General features: G+C 47.8%; 4 protein-coding genes across 4 annotated transcripts; 2 read left to right on the top strand and 2 right to left on the bottom strand.

Moving 5' to 3' along the window:
• Positions 1-2,366: 2,366 nt before the first annotated feature.
• On the top strand, positions 2,367-4,198 carry N7483_004927 (putative NADPH oxidase (NoxA); the record flags this gene model as incomplete). The annotated part of the gene is made up of 4 exons (XM_057088364.1): positions 2,367-2,476; positions 2,539-2,793; positions 2,848-3,257; positions 3,309-4,198. The coding sequence occupies 4 exons, from the start codon at positions 2,367-2,369 to the stop codon at positions 4,196-4,198; spliced, it is 1,665 nt and encodes a 554-aa protein (XP_056948193.1).
• Positions 4,199-4,676: 478 nt separating this feature from the next.
• On the bottom strand, positions 4,677-8,331 carry N7483_004926 (uncharacterized protein; the record flags this gene model as incomplete). Its single annotated transcript, XM_057088363.1, has 2 exons — positions 4,677-7,264; positions 7,353-8,331. The coding sequence occupies 2 exons, from the start codon at positions 8,329-8,331 to the stop codon at positions 4,677-4,679; spliced, it is 3,567 nt and encodes a 1,188-aa protein (XP_056948192.1).
• A 286-nt stretch (positions 8,332-8,617) lies between these two features.
• Positions 8,618-14,216, top strand: utp10 (snoRNA-binding rRNA-processing protein UTP10; the record flags this gene model as incomplete). Its single annotated transcript, XM_057088362.1, has 5 exons — positions 8,618-8,994; positions 9,068-9,234; positions 9,308-13,524; positions 13,580-13,721; positions 13,774-14,216. The coding sequence occupies 5 exons, from the start codon at positions 8,618-8,620 to the stop codon at positions 14,214-14,216; spliced, it is 5,346 nt and encodes a 1,781-aa protein (XP_056948191.1).
• A 188-nt stretch (positions 14,217-14,404) lies between these two features.
• N7483_004924 (LLM class flavin-dependent oxidoreductase) lies at positions 14,405-16,277 on the bottom strand (the record flags this gene model as incomplete). The annotated part of the gene is made up of 8 exons (XM_057088361.1): positions 14,405-14,632; positions 14,686-14,863; positions 14,919-15,475; positions 15,531-15,590; positions 15,658-15,670; positions 15,728-15,938; positions 15,999-16,139; positions 16,202-16,277. 8 exons carry the CDS (start codon positions 16,275-16,277, stop codon positions 14,405-14,407), a joined length of 1,464 nt encoding a protein of 487 aa, XP_056948190.1.
• Positions 16,278-17,494: the final 1,217 nt, after the last annotated feature.

The raw sequence follows: 17,494 nt of genomic DNA, 5'->3' as shown, positions 1-17,494 counted from the left end.
GCAACACACCGTATACTGCATAATCTGTGACCGTCAGAGACGCCCCTCTTTTTTTGCTTAGCGTTTAATCAGTCGTCATGGTGAATAGCGCATGATCCGAAATTGGATATCAGGATATGGGACAACTGGGCGCCAAAAGGTGACCGATGCACGTCTGGGTATCCGCTGTCTTCCCAAGTTCCTTTAGTATCGCCAAAAATGTACTTTCATAGTGACCCGCACGGATGCATTTAAGCGCTGTGAGCCAATCAATACCCTGGACAAGCCTGCATCCTTGACAATCCCTTTCTTTTTTCGATTCTTCAACACTGCGGAGACCGGTGTGATTGGGGGATGGAGGGATGTGACAAGCGGATCTTGCATGTTGACTTGAACCTATCAACGTTCGTACCTTCGAGACTTGGCGTGATAGAGATGCAGGTCGCGCATTCGAGGATGGAGTCTCATGCACAATTCGAATTGAATGGCTTCGCTTGATGGGATCCATTTTTATTTTTATTCTTTTTCTTCTCTCATTCCGAGTCTTGTTCCATGCGGGATCCTAGTAAATTGTGTGAAAAACAACTGTAGGTTTAGATAGATTTCCAATTTGACCCTATCAGAAGATCAGATGAGCCTAGGATCCTCAACATTTCAACTTCCTATGCAGATGCATGGGAAATCAATATTCCGTCCTTACCATGAGGGTTTCACACCCGTTTGCACAACCCAGATCACCGTCCGTGAGCAGGATTTGGGAGGACCGTGATGCCCAAAACGCAAAAATGTGATGGGATAAGGCCAAAAGTGGGTCAACTTGACTCCATTCCCGCCATAATCAAGTATAAGAGATAATGAATACGAGACAAATCACACTATTAACATTTCCTCTCCTCTCCCAAGGCATCCTCTTTTTTTCATTCAAGGGACTTTTCAACCGATGAAATCTATATTTGGGATTCAGACTAAAAGTCGGAGCGGCAAGTCCGAACCGAATGACATGCTTCACACCGACTCGGACTTAGTGTGTGATGAGAATGAAGCGCTTGCAGAAAGGTTGTGATAGGCCTACTTCATAGTAACGTTTGATCTTGGCTTCATTTGGCACTGACCAGTGGTGATCCTGATCGTGATCCTTGCACGGAGAGTTTCCCCCATTCTATGTGATGTTCATGTTATCCTAGTAATGTGGCGCTCTCCACTAAGAACGAACATAAGGCCCACGAGAGGCCCACGATTATCTTTTTTATTGAGATTTTGGACTCTGACTGGTGAGAACAGGGGATATTAATGAAAAAATACGTTCGTTACTTGATTTTCTTCAGTATTTTTTTCCACTTGGAGATCCATGATTTAAGATGCATATCGGTTAGGGAATGGACTTCTTCCATACTCCACGCTATCTTGATCCTGAAGGCCAAGCTATTCAAATGTTCGCGATTAAGAAAAAGTTAACTATTTTTAAATTCAAAGGATTTCGGAGACATTTAATCTTCTAAAAGTAATATTTGACGAGTTGAAAGTGCTAGAGCACCAGCCTTGGGTCCCCAATCACATCCTGGGCATCACTCACCTAGAAGGTTCATTTCTCCGTACTCTGTAATTAGAATCTCTCTCAAGTGCTAGAAATGCACAGACTTATCTCTAAAAATGTAAAAAAAATATAAATAAAAAATATACATACTAAGTTTAGTTTGGTCAATCCACTTTTGTCGACGTAATTATAGATCGGAGGACCCCCCTCTTCTTGAACCCCCCCTGCAGCTAAAACCACAACCCTGGGATTTCTGCACTTTTGACCATTTTGACCATTTTCGGTCTTGTCTTTATCCATTAACTTCACACGTCATGCCTGTATCGACTTTGCAGTTATCACATCGCACATCAACTCTCTAGACACTTTCACATCTTTTGTGGGGAGCAATTCTTTGCCGCTGCGTGAACCCTGTTCCAGCGCACCTTGTTCCGCTTCATTTCCACCAAGTTGGGGACTTGAAGCTATTCCCCAATAGCAGTGGAGTTAATCGACTTCACTCTGCTCAGGAAATCGGTCAGAATACCTAATCTAGAGGCGAGTTTGGCATTACGGATATTCGACAACGAATACGAATTTCATTCCTGGCCCGGGGCCAACAACCGGAGTTTCTGGGACGAGGTTAATGGAGAAGAAACATCACAAAAGGAAACTTCTCTTAATTCATCCCATATCACCCAAACCGTGATCGCAAAATCGAAAAAAAACAACAGGGAGAGAGTCCTCCAACGATTCAAAGTAGGGGCTCCCTATAATCGCTCTAGGTTGCTGGCCAACCTTCATTGCTCGTCACTCCTTTAATAATTGTTTTGCGTATCGTCGCTGGTCGACGACCTTCAAATTCTACGAGAGGATGGTTGTACAGAATCAGACATGGTTCCAAAGAGCCGACCTGACGCGGTCCAGAATCGCATTTTACTTGTTTTTCTGGGCGGCGCATTTTGGCCTTTTTGCGGCGGGATGGTACGTCTTTATGCTATTCCAGGTATCCGTTTGAGGATGCGAGACTAACATAACTGAGATAGGTACATACAGGCATCAGATAAGAGGTTAGCAGCCCTCAATGTGCTCAAATTCTCTGTCTGGATCTCCCGAGGCGCAGGCCTTGTACTTTCTGTAGACGCAACTTTGATTCTTCTTCCCATGTGTCGGAATCTTCTCCGATGGCTCCGACCTGGAATCCGGTGGCTGCCACTTGATGAATCTGCTTGGTTTCACCGTCAAGTAGCCTATGCGCTGTTATTTTTCACCTGCGTCCATGTGGCAGCTCATTATGTTAAGTAAGGCACCAAACTTGATACCCGAGATCCTAGTTCTGTGCTAATAACCGTTAGTTTCTACAATATTGAGAAGGACCAGATTCGTCCTGTACTTGCTGTTGAGCTCCACTACAAGACTGCAGCTGGTATCACAGGCCATGTGATGCTATTGTGCATGTTGCTCATATACACCACGGCCCATGCTCGAATTCGACAACAGGCCTTCGAGACTTTTTGGTATACTCACCACCTTTTCATTCCATTCATGCTGGCGCTATATACCCATGCCACTGGATGCTTTGTTCGAGACACTGCCGAACCATATTCCCCATTTGCAGGAGAGAAGTTCTGGAACCATTGCTTAGGCTATGAAGGGTGGAGGTGGGAACTCGTAGCAGGAGCACTCTACCTCTTTGAACGATTGTATCGTGAGATCAGAGCTAGACAAGAGACTGTGATTACCAAGGTCATCCGCCATCCGTATGGTATGTGAGCTCCCTGTATTCATCCCAGAGAACCATACTAACGTCAAATAGCCGCCATGGAAATTCAATTCCAAAAACCAAGCATGAGATACAAGGCTGGACAGTGGCTCTTCCTCCAAGTCCCCAATGTATCGACAACCCAATGGCATCCATTTACCATTACCTCTTGCCCCTTTGATCCCTACATCAGTGTTCACGTCCGCCAAGTTGGAGACTTCACTCGAGACCTCGGAGACGCCCTCGGTTGCGGTCCCGCCCAAGCCAAAGATCTAGAAGGTCTCGATCCGAACGGAATGTACGAAGTGGCCCTGCAAAACGGACAAACCATGCCAAAGATGCGCATCGACGGACCTTACGGTGCCCCCGCCGAAGACGTCTTCGAGAACGAAATCGCCGTCCTCATCGGAACCGGTATCGGTGTCACACCCTGGGCATCGATTCTGAAAAATATCTGGCATCTACGTTCAAGTCCAAACCCACCCCGTCGTCTCCGCCGTGTCGAGTTTATCTGGATTTGCAAGGATACCTCCTCGTTCGAATGGTTCCAGGCTCTTCTTTCTTCTCTGGAATCTCAATCTGCAAGTGCAGCCGCGTTTAATGACACCACTGAGTTCTTGCGAATTCATACATACTTGACGCAAAGACTTGATGCCGATACTGCTGCGAATATCTACTTGAATTCTGTTGGCCAGGCTCTTGATCCCTTAACTGAGCTGCGGAGTCAGACGAATTACGGTCGTCCGGATTTTAAGCGCTTGTTCAATGCCATGCGTAATGGGTTGCTCGATCAGACGTACATGAGTGGTTTCCAAAGTGTTTCTACAACTGAGATTGGAGTCTATTTCTGTGGACCTAATACTGCAGCCAGGCAAATTGATGATGCTGCCAAGTCTGCCTCGACGAAGGATGTTCGGTTCAAGTTCTGGAAGGAACACTTCTAGATATTTGTTTGTTATTTGTTTTTTTTTTCTTTTTCCCTTTCCCCTTCGACCTCTTGATACCTAGTAGTGGTGTTGTGAATCACATCGCGTATGACCTTATGAGTTGACGAGTCTCCCTTTGTTTTGTTTTTCTATTTTCCTTGTCTTTTTCTTTTCGTGTCTGGTTCGAGCCCATATCCCCCTGTTCATGAGCACTGGAGTATACATACGTTGGATCGGCCTTCTGTACTATAGTTGATGATACTTTAGGTGTTATCAAAAGCCAAATATAACTTGAGATTAACTTGCAACCTTAGTTGGATTGGAATAATGTTGGTATCTCTGAGTTCTAAGTATATTGTACATGAATGATATCCTGGCCCAGATTTCCCACTCTCCTGGACTCAGATTCACTGACCTCCGTATCAATATGCCACCCATCTGTGAAAGTCCACCTGGGCACGTTTTCCTTATTCCAGCAAATTGATCAGTGAGGTGATCAAAAATCCACCGAAGGGGCATCATGCATCTCTTGGTCGGCTTGGGCCTCATCGGCGGCTTGACGGATGACCTCATTTCTGATGTCCAGACGAAGCCGTAGTTGCCTATCACCAAGCACGAGGAGCAACTGTCGAAGCTCATCCACGCTCAGACCCGACGAGCCACGAAGTTTCTCAAAGCCGAACATGATCAGCTCCTTTGACCATGGACAAGCCTGTATGGCTCTTTGAAAGACGGTCTTGGTAGCCGTCATGTCTTTCACGTGGTCAAGTTCGTAAATCATGTATAGCTTCCAGATCGTAAGGTTCGCTCTAGCGCGACTATAAACTCCCGCGAGTGCTGTCTCAAATAGCGTCCGCACTCGCCATGACTCGCCACATCCACTGGACATTTCAAGCCAGATTGGCAGAAGAGTGTTTGAGATAGGTTCATTCAGAGAGAGAACATCTGTCAGCTTATACTGCTGCTCGGAGTCCTGCTGGAGGAGCTTGTCAACTCGTAATCGTTCGATTCGGAGCACACGGGATTCATTCCACATGCAGATGGTAGAAAACATCGTGTTGTGTCGGAATAACGCGATGCTTTCCTCGAGAAGCTCGCGGTATTCTGTCGGTTTCTCTGAGTTCATCTTTGGGCCATTCTTGATACGGTCCCATATCAGTCGTGCGCGAGCTTGGTGAAGAAGCTCTGTGGTCAATGCTTTCAAGCTCTCAAACTCGGAAGGCAGCTGCTCGACCTGCGAGACAGCATCGGTGTAGACATCAATAGCAGCCTTGAAAGGCCATTCTGTTAGGTAGTAGACCAAACCGAGGCAGTCGGTGTAAGCGACGTATGCCTGGCCATTTTTGGAGGCCAAAGCTTGACCTTGAAGCTCGCGAAGATGTTTTTGTGTTCGAAGAGTGGCAGTCGCACTGAAACTGGAGTTTATCTCTCCCTGCTGTGGAATCCCCGACATGTTGAATTTCTCAGCCCCCACATTGTGAAGGATATATGATGCTGCCGATTTTTCTCCTTGCTCAACATACTGCCAAGCCCAGGACTGCCATATGATGCTACGTTCAAGAGTTTCAGCAGGCGGCCAGGAGAAGCTATTTGACAGAGCATTTGACCATATTGCGAGGGCTTTGTCTCTGGAATTGGACCTGATTTCCATCATAGCCAATGCATTCCAGAGTCTCAAACTCGTCGGTCTCTCTTTCAGGGCAGTCTTTGCAAATTTCTTGGCGCTCTTGGGGGAATATGCGAACTCCAACGCTAGACAGTACTCAGTCAACTCTGCATTACTTGAATGGCGACTTATGAGTAGCTGCAAAGTTCGCTGAATCCATTCGCTTTGCGTGAACTCTACTCTTTTTGGCTGGAAAGAAGAGAACCAAAGCTCTGGGTGGGCGAACAGAGTATCGGTGTTGTGCAAAAAGTTCCGAAGAGGATACATGAATGGCAGTGTTGGCTTCGGCGCTTCTCCGGCCTGAAGGGTATCTAGATGAGGGGACATCCAGGACTCAAGGTTAAAATGACGATCCTCAACCAACTCATTGCGCACAAAGCTATCCCCACTCCATAATCGTGCCGTTGGGATGTTGCTCGAATTTGTTAAAATTGGTAGCTGACAGAAGCACAGGAAAGCATTGATCAAGCTATCCAGCTGGCAGTCATCGAATAAGCGCAAGACCTCGCGGACATCAGAGTAAAGAACGATGTTATATGGGTCATCGAAAGGTGGAGTGGTTCCGTCCAGGCTGCGGGATGGCATTTGCAACTTGTCCATTCGCTCCCTCTCGGATTCGATCCAGGATTCCAAAAGCGACGTGTCGTTGATATGAGAAGAGTACTCAATGGTTACAGGATCCACATCAGAATTAGTGCTGCTCTCCCAACCCTTTGCGCCTATTTCGCCAATCCGAATTGTTTCCGACTCCCAGAAATCGTTGAATAAACTCAATGCGTCGTCCACATTTTCGACGGACTCTGGCTTGAAGTAAGAGAATTCGAAGAGTGCCTGCCAGAGACCGACCGCGAGTTCATTGTAACCCGCATCGCGATAGAGAATCGTCAAACGAAGGAAAACATAGACTTGTGCCAGAGAATTGCGAGTGTCTTCCGAGCGCGCAGATGAGATAATTCGCAGTGACTCCATGTGGGCAGCTATGCACTGATGGAGGATAAAATTTGGCGAGTCGGCTTGGAAAAAGTCGAGGTATTTCACCCAAAGACCGATGAACCCAGGATTTTCACGCAGAGTAGCTTTCCATTGATCTAACACCTTGCGTCGATCCCATATTTGCGCTCCCACCTGTAATCTACCCAGGAGAAGACAGTCTTTTTGCGAACTTTTGCCGACCTTTCGAAGGGCCTTTTCATAAATGAAAAGTTTTTTGTCGGAAAGGTTGCATTGCTCGGCTTGTGTGAGGTTGTGAGACTCATCATGCGACCCAGGAATCAATACATCTTGATGATCAATAAACCTGAGCCATGCAGAAACGTCTTCAGGGTTTTCTTCAGCTGCTCTCGAGAGGGCGGCATCGCGAACTCGTTCTTCGGCTTCGGGGTCAATGACGTGTGATTGATCGGTATCTGCGGAAGGATCTAACGCAATGCATGAATATTTAGTAGTTGGTCAATGTGACGTAAAAATAATTCATTCGAAGTTGAAATTAGGGTGTGGAAGGCTTACCTATGTCATCTGTATCAAAGGAAACGAAGTCTGCTGTTGCGTCCAGATGATCAAAATGTGTTCGATTGAAAAGCTGAGAAGACCAGTGATTTTGATTTGAAAATAGGCTATCTCGCATCGTTTCCACGATGGAAGGTATTAATGATTCTTTCCGATCATTTCTCTGGGCGATTCCGATTTCACGAGTATCGCGTGTAGCATATAACTCATCTCTTTCTGGGCCCTTAAACACCGAGTCTGTGGCCATAGTCGGGCGCAGGACAACATAGTCTCCTCTCGACTCATTCCGATCTATCCTGTGTGTGCTCCCGAGGCCGAGTACATAGCCTGCGCCAAAGAGCGAGTAATTTGGAACATTCCACCGTTTTTTTCTGCCATATTTGTGAATATCCGGGTCGCCTACCAGGTCGATCACGAAGAGACTGTCTGTTGAAGAGTCCGCCTGAGATACATGGTCGGGCCCTGTGAGACCATCTTTCGATTCCAATTCAAATCGGCTGGTAGCATGCGTTGAACCATCTAAGCTACTCGACCCATACACACTGGGTGCACGTAATGCGCCGGTTTTATGTGTATACCGTTCGGGAGAGGCACTTCGCCTATTTTTTGAGTATTCAGAAGGTGGATATGGCTCGGCAGGTGTACGATGCTCGCGACGCCGGGTTTGTTCTCGCGACTGGCGACTACTTTCGGGTTGTTCGTGGCGACGATGACGTGAACTGGAGTGCCGATCAGAGGGTTTTTCGTTGTGACTTCTATAAGAGCGCCGCGGTGAAGTTGATCGAGCATCCCGACTTCGACGCCTGGAGCTCCGAGATTCCGGCTCGCGATGATAATCACGTTCACGGGTACGTTCACGAGTACTGCGATGTCTGTTCGAGGAGGAGGGCTCTGCTTTATCCGAGGTTCCTGGAGGTAGCTTGAAGCTACCAAATTTGGGGACGGCAGACTCGCCCTTATTCGCATCATCAGCAGGCATCATACGAAGCCGAAAGAAAACCAGGATTTACCTTTGAACTGGACTGATCCATCGTCGAGGAGCTTTGAGATGTTGTTATCGCGTTATCAATATGGAAAAAGCGGCAGAACGCTAACGCAAATATAGAAGGCGGTGGGTGGGGATCTGCGATAAAGAAAAAAAAGTTGCGACGGGATGGAGAGACCTGAATGCGTGATACTCCCCGCCTCGCAACACCACATCCTAGCTGATCTTCAGAGATGGGCTGTCGTGATTTTGCCTAAATAACACAAATCAATTCTGCAACATGGCTTCGTCTCTCGCTGCGCAGCTGTCGCAGATTGCAGCGAAATCGACCCACGAGCTCGATCTAAAAACCCAGCGAATCGCCCATTCTCAGTCATTGATCTTCGATTACAAGGTTGCTGGATCTCAGGATTTCGATACCGTCTATGATATCTGTTATGAAGGCTTCCGCGAGCTTTGCTCTTTGGATGGCCGATTCGAGGAGTTCGAGCGCACAATCTTCAGCCAACAGAGCAAGGCCGAAGACCGGAAGGAGATGAATGCTGCTCAAAATAAAGAGCTGGATGCGGCAATTGAAGCCTTCCTGTCGCTTGTTGGAGGAAGATTGCAGCTGAGCCCTGCAGTCAAAGCTGTTGATTGGCTGGTGAGAAGGTTCAGGTATGGATTTCCCCATTTCAAGATACGTTGGAGATGCCGGGGAGGCCAAAGCTAATCATGATCTCCTCTGTAGATCGCATGAATACAATTCGGAATATATGATCTTGACATTCCTTCCCTACCATACGACTCCGCTTTTCTTGAACCTGCTTGCGATCCTGCCCACCAACCTCACGCCTACGTTCAAAGTGCTCTACCCTTATAAGACTGGCTCAATCAACCCCCCCACGACACCCGATCGTCCACAGCGCCACCACAAACAAGCCATTCTTCTTGGCCTTGAATAACTATGTGTTGAACACCTGTCGACAAGGCGCGCATAGCCACTCGTTACTCTCCTTCTGGGCGGGTATCATCACCGAAGCAGTCGCTGGGATGTTGGAGGCGGCGCGCTCAGGTCGCCGCGAGGCAGAGAAGCAAAAGCACGAAGATATCATTCTTCGGGTGCTTCCAGTACTCAGTACTGCTTTTGCAATGAAGAAGGTGCCAGAGCTAATTATCAGTTGTTACATGATTTCTGTTGTGTTAGCTCAGAAGGCTTCTCTTGCAGATGATGTTCTGGATGGTCTCATGGAGAGTGTGGTGACCTCTTGGAATGAAGAAACCATGAGCTCCGGCTTAATCTGTTTGGCAGTTCTTGCCCAGCAGAAGCCGTCCGCCGCTCTGCCCCAGAGGGTATTCAAGGCTATCATTCGCATTGAGCGCCCCTTGCACCAACTCGCAGAGATTGCAACCCAATACAGCACATCGAAGCTTCTGCTTGGGCTTGTTGCTGGCTGCGTCGAGCAAATGAATGAGCAGAAGAACAACTCATATCTTACTCTCTTATCCTCCATTTTCGAGACCAATGCCTTCCAGGAGGAGGATGTGAAGACAGCCATCACTCTGGTTCTCAAGGCCGCAAGTAACTCTGAAAATACTTGCGATATGTCTTTGGAAAGCCAAACACAGCTTGCCGAGCTTGTTCAGAGTTTCAGCCGAGCTGGCTCTCTTCAGTCTATCTTCCAAAATGTGGTGGCCGAATCATCTCTTAACATTCCGGCATTGGAACACAACCTGCAAACCGTTATTGAGGCTCCTATTCAGCCTCAACTTATTGAGGACGTGGAGATGGAAGATGTTGATTATCAAGATGTGGACCACTTCACACCTGCTCTTGAGTCTCTTGCCAAGTCTCCTCGATTCCCTGCCTCGTTCCTTAGCAAGCAGTATATCCCCGAATTCAACAACCTGGTTCAAGTATTTGCCTTGGGTGTTGACTCCAAAGCCAAAATTGCTCAATTTGTTGAGCTCCCAATTTTGAGCAAAACTGACGCTGCTAGTGCGCCACAATTCCTGTCGTTCTTCATCCGTGTCGCTTCAGGACATTACCCCATGGGAACGAAGATTGCCGCTCTAAACATCATTACTTCTGTGCTCTCATCAGTAGATGGTGATTTCGATCCTCAGGCTTTGTTGCCATTCCTGCTTGTGGCTCTTGCGGATCCGTCAGAGCGAATCCGACGTGAAGTTACGGGCGTTCTGGCACTTATCGCCTCCATTTACAAGAAGAACAAGAAGTCTGATGAGGGCTCCAGCAAGCCCTGGGCTCATGACCAAATTTATGGCAAAGGAAAGATCTCGAGCAGTGTCTCATGGTTATCAAGCCGAGATGCCCTCAAGGTTCTGGATCGTGCCTTGCTCCCTGGCCTCGAGGAATACATCCTGGATTCGGCCCATATCGCGAAGGTGCTTGATGCCACTATTCGAGGATCCGCACTATCAGAAGACTCCGGTGCTTCGGAGTTGAAGAAGTCCCTTCGTAGCAGCATCTTCGCTTTCCTCGCCTCACACACAAACCAGATGCCAGTTTATGGATCTAAGTTTGGCTTGTTGCGACTCCTCAACCGTATTAAGAAGGTTCCCGGAACTACTCGGGCCAAGGACCTTATGCCCTTGCTTCAAAACTGGCGTAATCTGAACGAAAAGGAGGTACAGGAAATCTGTGCGGCAGAGCATCTATCCGCTTCTGATGCCGAACAAGACGTCGTGGCTATCGTTACCGCAAAGGACAGCGATGCCATCGACATTTTGTTGTCTAGCGTTAGTCCTGAATCCGTGCGCTCCTCTTTCGTTGCTGCTGGATTTTCTCGAATGAAGGAAGTCTGGGCCAAGATCTCCGAGGAGGTCCAATTGCCTGCTGCTGAGAAACTCTTGGATATCTCCCTGGGTCTTTCGGACAACACAACCTTGGCAGACAGCTGCCGCGATGTCCTTCGCAGCGTTGAGCTCTCAGGTCCTATCCTGATGAACTTCGTTAACAAGATCCCTGTTTCCTTGACCAACATTGAAAGCCTTGGTCCTGCTCCCAAGAGAAGACGCACTAGCCAGAGCAACATGATTGCCATGACTGTGAAGGATGAGGCCGAATTCAGCAAGCTTATGGACAAAATGACCTTTATTCTGGAGGTCGTGGATAGCTCCAGCCCCGACTCTTACCCCGAACTTGCGCCCGGTCTATTTGAAACCCTTGCTGCTCTTCATCACTTCAAGTCTCAGATCCAATCTGGCATGAGCTACCTCTTGAGTCTGACATTGGGCAGCTTGTTGGCCATTGTCAACAAGTCAAAGGGCGCCGCTAAGGCCCTGTTTGACACCTCTGCTATCCGCGCTGATCTGGTTGTGGACTGTGTACGAACAACAGAAAGCCCACAAGTCCAAAACGCTGCTCTTCTTCTCGTTGCCGGACTCTCCGTGATTGCGCCTGAGCTTGTCCTTCACAGTGTCATGCCTATCTTCACTTTCATGGGATCTAGTGTGCTGCGCAAGGATGATGACTATTCCGTTTCGGTCATTGATCAAACCATTGACCATGTGGTCCCAGCTCTCATTCAGTCTCTTCGTAGCCAGAAGCGTGATGTCGTGTCTGGTACTTCAGAGTTGTTGCTCAGCTTCACTGCTGCGTTCGAGCACATTCCCTCCCACCGTCGTCTCCGTCTCTTCCACGCTCTCATTACCAAGCTCGGTGCTCAAGATTTCTTGTTCGCTGTCTTGGCTATGCTTGCAAACCGTTACGCCACTGACAAGGATGTTCTTACTCTGATGACTGGAATTGTCTCGGATACCGCCCCCGTTGTCGAGCTCACATCCTACAGCAAGTACCTCAACCTCGTTATCGATGCCTTCCAGGCCAAGCCTGGTATCTCTCAAGTTCTCCTCGGAATCGGCAGCGACGATGGCCGTGATCCTCAGAAGGTTGCTGTCGATTTGCTGCGTGATCTTGCTCACCTGCTCAAGCATTCTACTCTCAAGTCGAAGCTTGAGGCTGCTTTCGAGAACGATGATGATCATGCGGCTCAAGTTCGCGCTTGCTTCTCTCGCGTTCTTGGCCAGGTCTTGAACATTGGCGAATCAGTGCAAAGCATGAAGCCTGTCAGCCAGGCATGTGGCGAACTCCTCGGCGCTCTGTTCGGTACTCTTTGCCTTGTCGACTTCTTGGACACAATTGAAGTCTTGCTTGAAGATCCCAATGATGATCTTCGACGCAAGGTCCTTCGCCTGTTGGAGAACCGCCTGCGCCAGAACCCCGAACGTGACAGCGAGTCTCAAATCCGCGTCCTTGACTTCTTGCCTACATTGGTTAAGATTGTGGAATCATCGCCCGATGCCATGCTTAAGCACGCTGCTGTCGCTTGTATCGATCGTATTACCGAGAAATACGGTCGCAAGGACCCGTCAAAGGTCATCACTGCTGCCAAGATTGTTGCCAGCACCTCCTGCCTTGGCTGTGATGATGAGCGCATTCGTATTATGGGCACCCTCTGCTTGGCCTCTATGGCTGAAGTTTTGGGCCAAGCCATGATCCCCGCGCTCCCAGAAACTCTCAAGCAGTCTGTCGGCCTTCTGGAGCTGAGCTTGACCCCTGGAAAGGAGAACTCACGTCTGCACGATGCCGTTTTCCAACTCTTCTCATCCCTTCTCAGTAACCTCCCCTTCATGATTTCAGCAGCCAATTTGGACAAGATTCTTCTCTTGTCTTTCAAGTCCAGCAATGCCAAGCTCGAGGAATCTTGTGAGGATAGTCGCCAAGAAACTCTCCATTTGATGGCAGCACGCAAGATGGATCTCGCAGCCACTCTGGGTGCCATCAACCGTAACTGGGAGCATGCTGTGAAGGCTGGTCCTACTGCCACAAACGAGGTCTTGCAGGTGCTCAGCCTCGCTGTTGAGAAGAACGCCAAGTCTACTGTCTCCGCCAACATTAGTGTGCTTACCACTATCCTCTTCAAGGCATTTGACTTGCGACGCGACCAAACAGCTCTGGGAGAGAAGGCTCGATTCGACGCAGACGACTTGGACGAGGCTGAGACTGGTCTGAATGATGTGACAATTAAGATGATCTACAAGCTTAATGACAGCACTTTCCGACCGCTCTTCACCAAACTGGTGGAATGGGCTACAACCGATGCTTCCAAGAAGGACGAACAGAGTCAGCTCGCCCGCCTCACCACTTTCTACAAGTTCCTTCAGGTGTTCTTCGGCACCCTCCAGGTATGTAATTCATGTTTTCGTCAATTCAATTGTCATCAATCTAACCATATTTTAGTCAATTGTCACTGGTTACTCCAGTTATATTATGGAGAAGACTATCGAGATCTTGGGCACAGCTGGTCCTGCCAAGGCTACCAAGTCACTTTGGCTGGCAACTCTCCGTACCCTGCGCAATTCATTCGAGCATGACCAAGATGGTACGTCCTTATTCCCCGCTATTCACTGAATTTCAATGCTAATTGATATTAGAATTCTGGCAATCACCTTCTCACCTGAACGCCATCTCCGTTCCCCTTATTTCTCAGCTGGCCTATGCCACTACTTCCAAGTCATTGACCCTCGTTGTCGAAGAAGTTGTGCCAGCTATCACTGAGCTTGCTATCGCAGCTGACTCGACTGATAACCACAAGGAGCTCAATGTCGCCTTGATGAGATATCTCCGTCCCTCAACCGCTCCGAATGCCAAGTCGGCTGGTGGCGACAACCCGCTCACTCGCCTTGCTGCTCTGAAGGCTGAAATGGCCCTCACCGAGCAGCTCGGTGAAGAATGGCTTGCTCTTCTGCCGGAGATGCTACCATACATTAGTGAGCTTATGGAAGATGAGGACGAGAGTGTTGAGCGGGAAGTGCGGAAGTGGGTTAAGCAGATCGAGGGTGTTCTGGGTGAACGACTGGATGATATGCTGACCTAGACGGTCTAATGGTGGTGACCATGTACAAAAATCGCATTTTTCTGGCGTTTGTAAAGATAGACCCTTCCAAGGTCTTGCAGTTTATGACCTGCACAAAAAGCATTCTTGACATAAATTTCAATGATATTTCTGAATGACTATATACGTTTCAATTTTCAACGAAAATCACTCTCTTCACGCAGTATGCTTTAGTTATCCGGTACTGGATGCGCGTCAGCATCCACACCTGCTTGCCACCTGTACTTGGCTGCCGGGTGATCGGCCGGGGGACCCGATTCTCCAGGCTTCAAGTACAAATTCTCTCGGTAAGTTCCCTTTGGTACTGCATAATCATCCCAGAATAAACCTCGGCGGCGAAGTTCAGGGATCAGCAAATCAATGATGTCTTTGAATGAGCCCGGCTTGACAGCATATGCCTTTGGTATTTGTTAGCATCTTGCCTTTTTTTGTTTCAAAGGAGAAATATTACCAGGTTAAACCCATCCACGTCAGCTTCCTCAACCCAACGTTCCATGCTATCAGCAATCTGGGTAGGTGTACCAACAGGAGTGGCACCAAGTCCACCGACAGTAATATGCTCGCCGACGGTTGTCTTGGTCCATTGAGCAACTTCAGGAGTCGCCTTCGACCAGCCTTCAACTGCGGATCTACTCGAAATTAGTCATTTGCAATGTATCGAAGTAGTTCTCAATATCAACATACCGAATAGCATTACTCTCAACATGACGCAACTCCTCATCATCACCATACTTATCAAGATCAATACCAGTCCACCCTCCAAAGAGTGCCAAAGCTCCATCAATTGAGCCCAAGCTGCGATAATACTTGAACTTCTCGAGAGCTTCTTCTTCTGTCCGACCAATAACAGGACAAAGCAAGGCTAGAAATTTGATACTCTGAGGATCGCGTCCAAATTCAGACTTCGCGAGCTGTCGAATCTCCGCGACGTTCTTAGCAACGACAGAGGGGCTGTGACCAGCTACGAAAATGGCCTCGGCATGTTGAGCTGCAAAGGTCTTCCCGGCCTTAGAAGTACCCGCTTGAAGAATAACTGGTGTGCGTTGTGGGCTTGGTTGAGTGAGGTGAGGTCCTGGAACATTGAAGTACTTCCCGTTGTGGTTGATCTGACGCACACGCGATGGCTCTGTGTAGACTCCACGCTCACGATCTAAGACCACGGCATCTTGACGCCAGGATGACTCCCAAAGTTTGTATGTGACTTTGATATATTCTTCTGCGACTGCGTATCGGTCGTCATGCTGTTTTTCCAGTTCAGCCGAGTGTCGTGTTGATGGACCAGCTTGAAGAACTTACGTGTGGCTGTTCAGCCTGGCCCATATTACGGGCAGCTGAATCAAGATATCCGGTCACAACCTGAGATCTCGTTAGTTCTTCCATTTTCCTGGTTTTTTTTTCTCCTATGCTGAGACGCGTCACTCACATTCCACCCCAGTCTGCAATTCAAAGCATATCAGCATCTTTCCACAGTCCTTGCACGCGGAGGTACATACCGTCCTTTGGTGAGATGGTCTACAGTTGAAAGTCGGCGAGCCAGATGATAAGGCTGTTCATATGTTGTCGTTACGGTAACTCCAAAGCCGATACTCTTCGTCGCTGCCGCCATAGCTGGAACAACCGCCAATGGCTCATTAACCGGCCATTGAGCTCCTGATACAACTGCAGGATCCAGGTTTCTAGGCCCTTTATACACATCGTATCCTCCTGGAGTTTGTGTGTGAGTATTTTTTCTGCTAACTACCCGTTCATGATCGATTTACTAACCAAGAACATCAGCGATGAAAATGCCGTGGAACTTGGCTGACTCTAATAATTGAGCAAGTTCAATCCAGTGGTCGATATCATTGAATCGATGCGACTCATCTTCTGGGTGACGCCAAAGTCCAGGCGATTGGTGCCCGCTGCCTGTATACAGAGTTAGCTCTATAGCAGAGTTTTGTGGAGTCATATTTCAAAATTCAACTTACACATCTCGACAAATGCATTGAGAATCAATGATTTGCGAGGCTTTTCACCACTGGCAAGATTGGTTTCCTCAGACATCTTTCTAATTTTCAACGTTCAAATTTGAGAGTGAGATGGCGAGATAACAGTTCAACGTCGGCCAACCTATTCGACTTATATTTTCGCTTGAGGATATTCCACTTGTTCGGAGACTTGGATTCACTCAAATTTGTATTGCATCAGATCACCGAGCACATCATTGCATCCCCGCGTGCGTCACTCCATCAATCGTATACTATAGCATCAAAGTGGGCCGGGATGGCGCGATGCGGGAGATTCTGAGGGGTACGAAATGGAACAGGGACCAAATTGACTGGTTCAATTTAGATTAGACTCATGCAGGCTGGCCTCTTAGGATCAATTATTGCTCCTTTTTTGGTACTGCTGATTTATTTCTCTCGCCCGAGAGATTTAGGTCTTGGAGGCTACACTGATGCCCTGAATATGCTGTGACAAACTTTGGAACGCAATCATGTCTTGGATCCATTAATTGATTTCGCCAATCACGTTTACGAGAATCATTGGAATAAGCCAATAATACAAATCTAAATGCGCACCTCTTTCTTTCTTAGCCGCTCGAACCCGATCGTTAAATCATATGCTTTTATGGAGTACAGTGGTTGACTTTACTGCTTGCGTTCAACCTCGGGTAGCTAGGTCTTCAACTTGGACTCTAAAGAACTGATGATTTTATGATGTAAAATAGAAACTACAGTCCTACGCGCGTGCGACATTCTCAAAGAATTGGAGGATTTACTCTAATCAAATGTTCCCGTGGCACATTTTTCAGATATTCCCAGTACCAATGTGTCGACCAAACTTTAACCTTGGAAACGATCGACCTTCGAGTTCTTTGGTGCCAGCTTTGATCTCTCAAAGCACCTCATATCAGGCATTTATCAAGTCATTGCTGATCCGAACCTATAGTCCACTCACATCGCCCCGATGCTCTGGTATCATAGATTCGGGATCGCGCACATCGTATCCGGGAAACACTATCCATTATGCAATGCATCTATCACATTTAAACACATATCAGTCCTAGCTTCCCACTTTATTGGGAGCATATAGGAATAACACCCATTCTCTTCGTTGGTTGTGGTATCCTCGTACATTTGTGTGAGCTTGGAGTCAATCTAGTGTTCGGTCTCATAATCTTACGTCAACACTGGTATTCATCCATGCCTGCTTGGAAATAGAATCTACCCAACTTTGGAAAATATCTATCCAGGCAGTGCACAAAACGAGTGTTCAGC

The sequence above is a fragment of the Penicillium malachiteum genome (assembly GCF_028827825.1).
Source record: "Penicillium malachiteum strain IBT 17515 chromosome Unknown utg000002l:1.0-8849297.0:1.0-8852440.0, whole genome shotgun sequence".
Lineage (NCBI taxonomy): Eukaryota > Fungi > Ascomycota > Eurotiomycetes > Eurotiales > Aspergillaceae > Penicillium > Penicillium malachiteum.
The sequence above is the reverse complement of the archived record's forward strand: the minus strand, read 5'-3'. Positions and strand labels throughout refer to the sequence as shown.